This window comes from Panthera pardus, unplaced genomic scaffold (assembly GCF_024362965.1).
Source record: "Panthera pardus isolate Hobbes unplaced genomic scaffold, ASM2436296v1 HiC_scaffold_15, whole genome shotgun sequence".
In the NCBI taxonomy this organism is placed as follows: Eukaryota; Metazoa; Chordata; class Mammalia; order Carnivora; family Felidae; genus Panthera; species Panthera pardus.
In genome coordinates this window covers 47,344,628-47,356,870 of record NW_026526710.1, presented here as the reverse complement: position 1 = coordinate 47,356,870, position 12,243 = coordinate 47,344,628, and the positions used below count along the sequence as shown (strand labels likewise).

Sequence of the window (12,243 nt, the reverse complement as noted above, 5' to 3'; positions counted from 1 at the left end):
GAGTTTAGATGAGTTAATCATCACTGCAGAATAGAATAAATGTGTAGTGGGGCCTTTCCCATTCATTTCTATTGAAGAGGGTAGGGGATAAATAATTTTACGTCTATTTATTCCTTGAACTGAGATTCTACAAAAGGATGTTTTTTGTGTGTTTTTGTTTGTACCTTTTTCTAAAATCTATACTAGCTAATTTCATTTGCCCGCCCCCCCCCCCCCCCCCCCCCGCCACCCCAGCTGCTTCCTAATGAAAGAGTCTCTTTCGTGAGTGAGCACTGACCTCTGGGTCCATTCTCACTTCCCACCCTCCTGCTTCTCTACAGCACTTACTTCCTCTTTCTGAAACTCTCTTGCAACGCTTCTGTGTATAAATTGTTCCACACACCCCTCTATCATCCATATGTTTTCTGGTACCACCTTCCACTCTCCTGAACATAGCTATTTCTTCAGTTGGCGTTCAATTTCTCTTCTTCTCAGTATCTTCTCAAATTTAGCTCTCCTGGCAGTGTCACTTAAGTATCTCCTCCATATAGCTCAGTTTTAGGTTTCTATGTTTGTTGTATTATTCGCGCTTTGGGGAGGAGCGTGCTTTCAAAAAATGTTTGAAACATTTACCAGGAGGGCGCCATGCACAAAAATCACAAAGCCATGGCTTTGCATGACTTCATATTTGGAATTAGTACTTACTTATATAGAATTGCTTGGACATTAGGTGACCATTGCATGCATACGCTCCAATGAATAAGGGGATTATTTATTTAATCAACAGATGAATAATGGCTGTGAGACACTGAATTAGATGTCTAAGATCTTTGGTTTACATATTGTACACCAATATGAATGACAGTGTGCAAAAAAACGGAGTGTATTGAACAACTCCAAACGTTTAATGGAAGGAAATTCAGGCATTCAGCACAGTAGTAGAAGAGCAAACACGGAAGAGTTTCAACTTTCAAAGACAATGCAATTAGATTCAGTCAGTAAGCCGTGTGCTTTCAACTCAGTGTGTGGACTCAAATGGAAAGGAAGTGTTCAAGACCACCAGCAGTCCCAATTTCCAGAGAGAGCCAGAAAACAGCACATAGCGTGAGAACAAGAGATTGTGAGAAGTGAAATTATTCTGCCCTGAGAAAAGTATGTCAGGTAGATGAAATACGCATCTCCCTGCTTCCTTTGTCTCCCTCTTCTTCTCCCTCTTTGTTTAGTTGTCCAAAATGAGAGATAGTTGCATTGTTTCTTGGCAGCTTGTTTCTTCTCTCATCATCTCATTTCTTCTCTCCTGGTTCCCCGTTTCTTCTTGCTGGTGCATGTCCTTTACTAGTCCGTCCAATGGTGTGGTATGGGTGTTAAATCCTGCCTGACTTGCTCTGAAAAATATCATTCTCATGCTTGACTTGATAATTTGACTTGGTTTAACATTTTGAATTAACTCCTTCTTTTCCTCAACACTGTGCAGGTCATACTCCATTATCTTGTGGCATCTCTTGTTGCTGATGTTTATCCTACTGTCAATCTCACTATTGTCCCTTTGTGGATAGTATGTCTAGATAACTTTTATAGTTCCTTAGGTTGCATTCTATAGTTTCAATACAACATTTACGGTGTGAATGTATTTTTATTTATCTAGCATGGAAGATCATGTTTTTCTTTAATTATGGGATATTCTCAGCAATTATGTATTTAAATACTGCTTCCCCGACGTTCTAGTTATTCTCTTCTTCTAGAGTCCCTATGAGAGGAATGTTGCTGTTTTATTTCTACTGGAATTTAAGCTATAATTTCATTGTTGTTTAAGTAGTTGCCCTTTTTATGTCTTTGAAGATACTAAACATAACATGTTTCAAAGATGTCTTGTGTAGGGTGAATCAATCTTCTGATGGATGATTTTGGTTTTCCTTTTAGCATTAATCCTGCTCATTCTTGAATTTTAACTTGCAAGCTTCTATCACATGGGAGGTGTTCAGTTGTCTCTCTGTTGTTGGTTTCTCCATCCTTCCCGCTTCACCCCATAGGAGTCTTAGAGTTGCCCCCACCTTGTCCTTTGCTGTGCCCCACGTTTCAGAACCAGTTCTCCTGGCCTTTGAAGACACTGCAAGTATCATAGGTCCTGTTGCCTGGGTTGAAGTTGTGACTGTAGGGCTGTGCCCCATCTTCCAGCTCTCCTAGGTTGGCAGTTTTATCTAAGGCACGGCCCCAGGCAGCAGGCAACACAGGTTTGCTCCCCTCTTCTCCCTGCTTGATATCCAAGCCCTTCTTATTAAATGGAAGAAAGAATAAGTGGTTTAGAGACAGAAGTCCTGGATTTGTGTTCAGCTTCGGGCTTCACAACTGTGTTACTGGTTTGTGGCCTGGACACATGCTCACTTCCTCTTTGAATCCCCTAGGTTGTTTGCCAGCACAGTGCCCTGTACAAAGTGGTTATTCAGTAAGTTTTTATTAAATATATATAGACAGATGAGGGGTGCCTGGGTGGCTCAGTCCGTTATGCGTCCAACTCTTGGTTTCTTGTCAGGTCATGATCTCATAGTTCGTGGGTTCACGCCCCAAGTTAGGCTCGTGCTGACACCGAGGGGCCTGCTTGGGATTCTCTCTCCTTCTCTCTCTGCCCCTTCCCTGCTCGTTCTCTTGTTCTCTCTCAAAACAAATAAGTAAGCATAAAAAGTAAAATAAATATATAGATAGATGCATTCCTTAGGCTACAGCCACTCTGATTAGTTTGGTTTGCAAGTGATTTTCTGCTTCTGGAGTCTTTCGTCCTTCAAATGGTCCTATGTACTATGTTGTTCTGATCTTCCATATCCACAATCTTACCTTTCAGTTCCCCTGCTCCAAAACCTTACTCACTCCCTAGATGTATATTAAACTCCAGGCTCCTTAGAATGGCTTTCAAGAACCCTTGGCTCTTCTCTGAGGTTTTGAACTCCAACCAATTTGCCTTCCCCTTCATTATGTCTAGAAGATGGATGTGCATGTTATGCTTTCCCACCTTCCTGAATGTCCTTGTGCTTTTAAGTATACCAGAAATGCCCTTGTTCATCCTCTTTTCTCCTTTTTAAAAATCAGTCAAAACTAACCTCTATAACAGTTTCCATCTCAGTTGCATGGATAGTGAATGGATGACAAATCTAAATAGTTATTATCTCTCCAACCCATCCAAAAGTGACACTTTTTTTTTTTTAACATTCCTTAAGGGCACAGCTTTGCGCTTGTCATTGATATGTCACAAGTGCCAAATTCACATTTAAAACTTTTTTTTTTCAATGTAGAATTTCCTAGTTAAAGCTCAGAACATTAAAATGTTCTATTTTTATATCCAATTTTCTAGATGGGAGAACGTGTACTGGGACGCTGGGAATTATACTTGAAGACATGAACGATAATGGCCCAGTTATCCCAAAACAGACGGTGGTCATCTGCAAAACCGTCATGTCATCTGCAGACATCTCTGCAGTGGATCCTGACGATCCTATAAATGGCCCACCCTTTGACTTCAGTTTGGAGAGTGTTCCTGATGCAGGCATAGAAAGAATGTGGAGACTGACAAAAATTAATGGTACGTATTACTAAACATGACTTTGTCCTTTTCAGCATCCGGATGTCTAAAATATTTTTTTCTTGATGCAACATGAGAATAATCACCGTGTGGGAACCACCAATAAAAGAAGGAAAGTTCCTCCATTCCGGTGTGGTGGGAAGTAGGACTCAAACTCAGGAACCATGAGACCATGACCTGAACCAAAATCAAGAGCCGGTTGCTTAACTGACTGAGCCACCCAGGTGCCCCTCTTGCACCGTTTCTAATCTCTCCTGTGTCAAGATTCTGTTAGGGGCTGTGTGAGTCCCCATTCCCCTCCCCTGTACATATCCCGCCTTAGCCTGGGTCTAATGCCATCACTTCCTGACTTGCTGACCTCTCCTCCACATAGATTCTTCACTCACTAATGGTTTCCTAGGTCGTAAGGGGATCACCATATGTTGCCGGTCTGTTCCCTAGGAAGTGAACTCTGAGACAAGAGTTTCTCAGGCAGAGTATTAATAAGGAATTTGCTTGGCATCAGTAGATGTGAAAGGAAGGAAAGCAGAATTGGGCAGAGAAAAGCCAAGCTGCAGCCCAAGTCAAAGGACAGCTGTAGTTAACCCCACAGGGAGTCTGAGTTAATGGCCCTTCAGGGGGCCCCAAGTTGAGCCTCTTTCATGGCTCAGGCAGTGGAGTGGGTGCCTTGAGGGGCGTGACTTTTGGCAAAATGGCACAGACGTTGAAGAAGCTTATGGCCTCCCCAAACAGCTGGGACAATGCGAGGACAGTATGTCCCTGAGTGCAGGGAATCTGGGTATGCGTCACAGTGTCCACTCTGCTGTCCCTTGTCTCTGCACTGCATTGACCTCTGACCTTTTCTCATCTTTTGTTTTCTAGTTGGGATTCTCCCCCAACTTAGTTCCTAGTCTGTACTTCTGACTTTCCCCATGAGAGGATCTATGGTGATAAGATTGGCAAAATGGAGGGGCCTCTCCATGCCAGCTGCCTCACTCACTCCATCGGCTCTTCACTCTGCGGTGCTCTCGGCATCTCCTGACTGTACTGCCCACGGGCCCTGATGGCCTGGTCGCCCCCCACTTCAGCGTTCATGGTTCAAGATCTGCCATAAACAGAGGGTTTGCCCTTATGGTGTCCTTGAATGGTTTTCAACCCCATGCTTCCAATGAATATTCCTCTATTTCTTTTATGACAAATTAAAAAACAAAAGTTGTGAGCCAAGGGAAGGGAAATAGGAAGAGGGAAGTAAAACAAGGACACATAGAAGCTACGGCGACAAGTTAAGACCCGACTGTGTCCCGAATCCTGCTCTGTGGACCGGCAGCATTTTCAGTCTTTCTAAAAACAGTATTCTGGTGTGTGTGTATGTGTGTAAGGTTATCAACTATTCTTTTCTTGGGAACAACTAACCTTATTTTTAGATTTTGTTCTTTCTACTGATTTGGTGTCATAATATCATTTCTTTTTAGATAATGTGGAGCGAGATGGTAATTTTTTTTTTTTTAATATTCCTACTTCATACAGTAAAACAGTGGCAGGATTATGTTGCTCAAAGCTTTGTTACTTTAAAGTTTTACTATCTGTGAAGTAACCCAAAGTCTGGGAAACACCAAATCAAGAAGAACATATCCTAAAGAGGCTTTGAAGTCAGATAGGCTGTGTTAAATGCTGGCTCCACTGTTTATTAGTGACATAAATATGACCATGCTATTTATTCTCTTTGGGCCTTAATTTACTCATATGTAAAGTGGGATTATTTGAGGGAGTCAACAGGATAATGAATGCATCAGACCATGGCACATTATGCACCATCAATTTTGGTTTTGTTAATCTTAGTATTATTTCCTACACATAAACTTACCAAGTTAACCATGCTTTCTTTTATTTGGTTTTCTTTTTTAAAATGTTTATTTATTTTTGAGAGAGAGAGGGAGCTAGTGGGAGAGGGGCAGAGAGAGAGGGAGACACAGAATCGAACGCGGGCTCCACACTGACAGCAGAGAGTCCGTTGCGAGGCTTAAACTCACAAGCTAGGAGATCGTGACCTGAGCTGAAGTTGGACGCTCAACCGACTGAGCCACCCAGGCGCACACCATCCTTTCCTTTATAATAGACTTATTCACTGATTTCTTTACCCAAACATCCAAATTTATATTTACAGCTTCAAACACCTTAAAAATCAATGGAATTGTCACACTGCAGGGGGATTATTCTTGGACATGTGCATGTGGTGTTTACGTTCAGGATAATATTATATCTTTGGATATGTGCTTAAGACTCAACTGGATTTTGACGTGGATATTTTCCACCCTTGACCTAAAAGCAAATACATGGTCCTATAGGACCATGAGATGCTGTAGCAGCAGGACCGCTCATGCCTGCTGGTATGTTCAAGGTCAGCCACGTTCTAAGTTGTCAGAATCAGTCTCTGACAGTAAGTCACAACTGTGTAATACTGTTTGGCACAATATATGCAAACAAAGTAAGGAGAAATGTCCAGAATTTCAGACTGTTACTCTATGATGAATCGTGTATAAATGAAAATTGCACTGTAAGTTTCTCTTAAAAATTTTTAAAGTGGTGATAAAGACCGATGTCTTAACAAGCCTATTACTTGTGATTGGAAAAGGTTTGTTTATGGATGGAAAAATATATTATTCCAAAAGCCAAAAGACATTTCTATAAGACACAGCAGGGATAAAGTTTTCTTTGCGGTATGTTTACCATCGAGGTAGATGAGAACTCCTCAGTCCGTTCCCATTCACGATCCTGTGCCGGCTGTGCCCTCCCATCAGGAAGATCCATTTGTGGAGAAATTTGGTGAACATCCTAACATAGGAGGCATTTGTGACATTCTATATCACTCGGTTTTATTTTCTTTCAGATACAGCAGCTCGTCTTTTCTATAAGAACGACCTTCCATTTGGACCATATCAAGTACCTGTCAGAGTTAGAGACAGACATGGCCTGTCAGTCGTCACTCCATTAAAAGTTATACTATGTGACTGTGTTACTGAAAATGATTGCGCACTTCGCACAGACCCAAGGACTGGCAATGGAGAAGTGAGGCTTGGAAAATGGGCCATCCTTGCGATACTGCTGGGCATAGCATTGCTCTTTTGTAAGTCCCTGCATGAACTCAAATAAGAGCCTCTGAAATAACTTTCAAGACTCATTCTTCGAGTCAACACTGCTCTCTGTAGCTGGCCACTTGAAGATAGTTCTATTTCAATTTAGCACAACATATTTAACTTATATATTGCAACTAGTGTTCTCTCAGCACAGACCTAAAATTCAGCGCAAAAATACAGCCCTTATAGCACGTCTTCGCGGCATCTCTGGTTAGGGCGGACTTGCCAATTGCCTACGATTTCACCATAGGCCATCGTGTGTATGTTTTCTGGAAAGCTGTCTTCATATTAGTCATCCTAAATTCGTAACTTCACATTGTTTTATGATAAACGGAAGCAATTTCTCTCATCCTCCAGGTATCCTATTTACCTTAGTCTGTGGGGCTACCGGGACAGCTAAACAGCCCAAAGCGTTTCCCGATGATTTAGCCCAGCAGAACCTCATCGTGTCAAACACTGAAGCTCCTGGAGATGACAAAATGGTAAGTAGTTTGTCTTTCTAAAATAAACACAAAGGACAAACTGGCCTAACCAACTAGAATTCTCTTTCTGGGACAAGTTCTTTTGCAGTCGGGTACCTTACAATATATAAAATTCCATTGTTCCTGTGGAAGTAGATAAAATTAGGTTGGTTCTCATGATGCTATGTGATATTTCACTGTGGTCATAGGGTGTTACTTCACACTAAAAATCCTTCAGCTGTCATTATTATTCCTACTTGAAGTGTTTCATGATTTCAACTTTAGGTCTTTTTTATGTATTGAAACTGCTGTTTGTGCTGTAAAAATATTTCATTTAATTATTCACAGATCATCAGCATAATTATTTTAAGTTTTTTTTTTTTTTCCTGGCAGCAGCAATAAAATGACTACAAGCTTTGATCTGTGTGGGAAGAACTTTAATGGAGTCTTTCCGGTGCTAATGTGGGTTAGAAAGAAGCCTGAGGTCAAATTTATGATCCGGCAGTGCTAGCCAGTGACTACAGAGATCCAGCTTCGGTTTCTGGCCTAGTATGTGGATGAGGAACATGTAAATTTTCTACAAAAGCATAATGATGATAAGAACAGGACAGATTTAGAAAACTTTAAAAAGTGTAAAACGTGTAAAAAAAAATAAAACAAAACTTAGCGTTTCCTACAAAAACAAACCATGGAAAATTAGTGGCCAGAGAAGCATCTCTGCTGGTTTATTTTTATTTATTGAGATTGCAAGGATTTTCTTTTTAATTAATTAATTAATTATTTTTAGGGGCGCCTGGGTGGCTCAGTTGGTTAAGCGGCCGACTTTGGCTCAGGTCGTGATCTCGCGGTCCATGAGTTCGAGCCCCGTGTTGGGCTCTGTGCTGACAGCTCAGAGCCTGGAGGCTGTTTCAGATTCTGTGTCTCCCTCTCTCTGACCCTCCCCTGTTCATGCTTTGTCTCTCCCTGTCTCAAAAATAAATAAAATGTTAAAAAAAAATTTTAAAAATTAATTATTTTTAAGGAGAGAGAGTACACACAAGCAGGAAGGGTGGGAGAGGCAGAGGGAAAGAATCTTGAGCAGGCTGCACACCCAGCATGGAGCCTGACACGGAGCTTGATCTCATAACCCTGAGATTATGACCTGAGGCCAAAATCAAGAGTCAGAAGCTCAACCGACTGAGCCACAAAAGGCACCCCAAGATTGCAAGGATTTATTATTCCAGCCAAGATGTTTATGGCAACTTTATGTCTATATTTTTGTTCTAGTTGAGGGGAACTAGATTAGACATTGAATAAAAATACCAGTCGGGGAGCCTGGGTGGCTCAGTGGGTTAAGCATCCAATTTTGGCTCAGGTCATCATCTCATGGTTCATGGCTTCAAGCCCCACATCAGGCTCTCTGCTATCAGTGTGAAGCCTGCTTCAGATCCTCTGTCCCCCTCGCTCTGGGCCTCTGCCCTATTCTCTTTCTCTCTAAAAAATAGATTTAAAAAAAATTTTTAAATTAAAAAAAAATACTGATCATGTGTTGTAGACTCTGGGTCTGGAGTTCTCAGGCAGAGAGTGGACACAGGATTAAAATGCAAGAGAGGCTAATGTTCGGGAGGAAACAAGAGCCCCAAGTAAGGGTCCTTGCTCCATTTTTATTAGGATCAGAAGGCATACAAGTGTGATGGACGTGTGCGAAGAGACGATGAAACCACGAACGTTAACTCATGTGTGTGAAGGAAAGGGGGTTTTGGTGTTAGGGGTCTGGCTCCAGGCAGGTGGTTATTTCTGGCATGCCCGAGGCCCTGAGTCTGTTTATCTTAGCCTGCCTAGGGACTAAAACAGTGAGATCCTGCTACCTCAGGGTCAACAAGGCATCTTTCTTTTGCTAATTAGCTTATTCCCCACAATCATCATTTCTGTTTCTGCTCTAGGCAGGTGAAGGGAATGAATTTAAACCCAGCAGGGTAAATACATGTGAGACATTGATAACGGAATCCTGATTTTGAGGCTTGAGATGTTGGAAGGATTTAATAAGTGACGTTGTACAATACTCTAAGAAGTTTTCAGAGGAGGAATATACATTAAGCTTTCCGATTTGTCTCAAGGATAGACCACTTGACAGTTGGCGATTTCCAGGACACTGCATGAAGTCCTGGAGTTACGATAGTCAGGTGGTCAGGATAGCCAAGACAATTTAGTTCCTGCCCTCAGAGAGCTTACCTTATAACACAAGAATTTATAACATTATTTACGTTTCGTTGTGGTGGTGGTTGTTCTTCTCTGTACTTCCCCAATGCGAACTGTTTCCGTTTCAGTGTTCCACGAATGGCTTCACAACCCATACCGTGGGCAGTTCGGCTCAGGGAATTTGTGGCACCTTGGGATCAGGAGTGAAAAATGGAGGCCAGGAGACCATTGAAATGGTGAAAGGCGGACACCAGACCCTGGAATCGTGCCGGGGGACGGGGCATCATCACACCCTGGATTCCTGCAGGGGAGGACACGTGGAGACGGACAACTGCAGATACACCTACTCCGAGTGGCATAATTTCACCCAGCCCCGCCTTGGTGAAGTGAGTTTCCCTCGGTGTCCTAAGAATTGATTTTGATATCTTTTCAGCGTTCTGAATTGTTACAATTTAGTGGCCTCACCTTCATTTTCAATTAATTATTGATCTACTTAATTGGAAAGTTGTTTTTCCTCAATTTTGATTTAATAATGCTCCGATATTAAGTGGATATTTACTTTTCCTCTCATTTTGTTTGGTTTTTAGTTCTTACTGAAATAATGTTAGATGATATTTACTTACTTACTTACTGGACAGGAAATGTCTTATTTATTTGGTAGAAGAACAATTGAAAAGAATCTTTATCCCAGGTTATGTGATTTTATTTTTAAAATACAAAAGTTATCTGTGTGATGACATTCAAATTATTTTTTTTCCCATGACTTTGTGTTAATATTTCCCATGTGATAAATCGTATCTTAGAAACCAAAAGTGTGCTACGAGGCAATTATAGCCTTATGGTCAGTAAGCCTATCTGGAAAGATCTGAGCCCACCACCATTTGGGTTCAGTTTAATGGGATTTTGCATTTCACGCTAGACGTGATTATGTAACATGAACCCTAGGATACTTGCTGCCACATATGTGATTTTTAGAAACATGCTATAGAGTGAATTTATAGAGTGATTTATGATACAGACCAATCATGTGCATTTTTTATATGTAGGAATCCATTAGAGGACACACTCTGGTTAAAAATTAAACAATGAAAGGTAAATCAAAGCAATTATTTTTATGTTAGTAAGTTTTGGTGTTTAAAATAATAATAATAAAATATATTGTGTTTCTCCCCTGGCAGAAGGTGCAACTGTGTGATCAGGATGACAATCAGAAGCATGCTCAAGACTACGTCCTTACGTATAACTATGAAGGAAAAGGATCAGTGGCTGGTTCTATAGGTTGCTGCAGTGAACGACAAGAAGAAGATGGGCTTGAATTTTTGGATCATTTGGAACCCAAATTTAGGACACTAGCAGAAGCGTGCATAAGGAGATGAGTGGATTCTAATAAGTCTACAAAAGCCAGTGGCTTTATCTGTTCCCCAGCCCCCCACGAGCCCCCACTTTTTTAAATACAAGCCAGGATTTTTTAAAAATAGAAGATGCAATGTTTTGGGTTTTCCCCTTCTTTATTTTGATGAGATCTCTTTAGCCAAATGCATATTTACAGAAAAATGCTGTAAATAAGTATACAAAGTACCCAATTTTTACATAGTTATAAATTAGTTGTCTTCCATCCAAGGAGATCTACAGGTAGAAAAATTAAGGAAGTCCACATTATTGTTTACATTTGGGTATAATGTCAATAGCCAACTTACAGTGCAATAAAATGTAATTAATTCAAGTATATATCATAAGCTACTTGAAATATAACCTAATAGAAAATTTCAGAGAACTTGCTTTAGCATTATATTCATTTACCTAATTAATGAATTGTGTGGTGCTTAAAAACTGTTGCTGTCCTGAACATTATGAAGTGTGTATATTGCATTCTTGATAATGTTTTATTCTCACAGCATTACCTTTCTCAAGGTAAAGGGAGAGTCCCAACCAGGCATTGACTGTTAATACAATTCCATTTTGGTGGACTTTAGTTTCTAGGTTGTATTCTATACAAAATCCTGAACTGAATCTAAATTTCTCTGTTACCAACCTTGTCAGGAAAATTTAGTTTTAAAAACTGCTCTAAGAATGTATTTTTATTTCTGCAAGGCCTTGGTCTTTGGTCTCTCTCTCTCTGTCTCTCCCCCTTTCCCTCCGTGTCTGTTTCTCTCTCTCTACTTCTCTTTCTCTTCTCTTTATTTTTTAAATTTCTACTTGGGTTGGAGAGTCTAAATATTTTAAAAAGCCGTCTCTCTTCTTTTATAAAGCGAGTTATTCTGTTTTTGTTTTATGTAAGTGTATTATTCTCTGTTTTCTCGAAATTAATGTCATGTTGATGTTATTGTTTCAAGTATCTTGGTTATTGCTTCATTATTTCCTCAACAAAGGAACTTTAATTCTGCCATTAAAACTGTAAAAATATGTCATGCTTTTATTAGATACAACATTCTGTGTTAACAAAAGGATATTTAAAATTGGAATGTGGTTATTTGGTATATAATAGCATGTTTATAGTTCATATCGTTAATGCAAGGACACAGTTTATAAATGCAAAATAGTGAGGGATTTTGAAATAAGCTTTGCAGAACAGGGATCATGAAAGCTCTCTAGGAATAAGTATTTTATAACTTTTTAGATGAAATGGCTAGTTATGTCTATCTGTTTGAGAAGTCTTTTTTTTCACATTTAAGGTCACAGTTTTTAACAAATGTAGAGTGGGCCAAACTATTTATATTTTGAAACAGTAAGACAAAATTAAACTTAACAGCCAACCAAATTCCAGGCCAGGCTTCACAGCTGATTTCAGTCAGTGAATTTTCTAAGTACACTAACCACATGGACATTTGAAATGTATTTCTGTTATCTATGATCGTTAGGAATATGCCTATCTTAAATTCGCAAGGTTGGCTTATGACAATTATTCCTAAAGATTAACACTGGGTAATTATTCCATAATGAA

General features: G+C 40.1%; 1 protein-coding gene across 2 annotated transcripts in view; it reads left to right on the top strand.

Moving 5' to 3' along the window:
- DSC2 (desmocollin 2) overlaps positions 1 to 11,705 on the top strand; it is a 36,377-nt gene extending 24,672 nt beyond the window's left edge. The window contains exons 12-17 of one of the 2 annotated variants that reach the window (XM_019465481.2): positions 3,323 to 3,550; positions 6,417 to 6,653; positions 7,021 to 7,145; positions 9,431 to 9,688; positions 10,349 to 10,394; positions 10,481 to 10,592. In XM_019465481.2, coding sequence (XP_019321026.2) covers positions 3,323 to 3,550; positions 6,417 to 6,653; positions 7,021 to 7,145; positions 9,431 to 9,688; positions 10,349 to 10,384 — 884 coding nt within the window. In that variant the 3' untranslated portion in view covers positions 10,385 to 10,394; positions 10,481 to 10,592. Of the gene's footprint in view, positions 1 to 3,322; positions 3,551 to 6,416; positions 6,654 to 7,020; positions 7,146 to 9,430; positions 9,689 to 10,348; positions 10,395 to 10,480 lie in introns of both variants that reach the window. The other variant, XM_019465480.2, reaches the window with a different exon arrangement.
- The last annotated feature ends 538 nt before the right edge of the window (positions 11,706 to 12,243 follow it).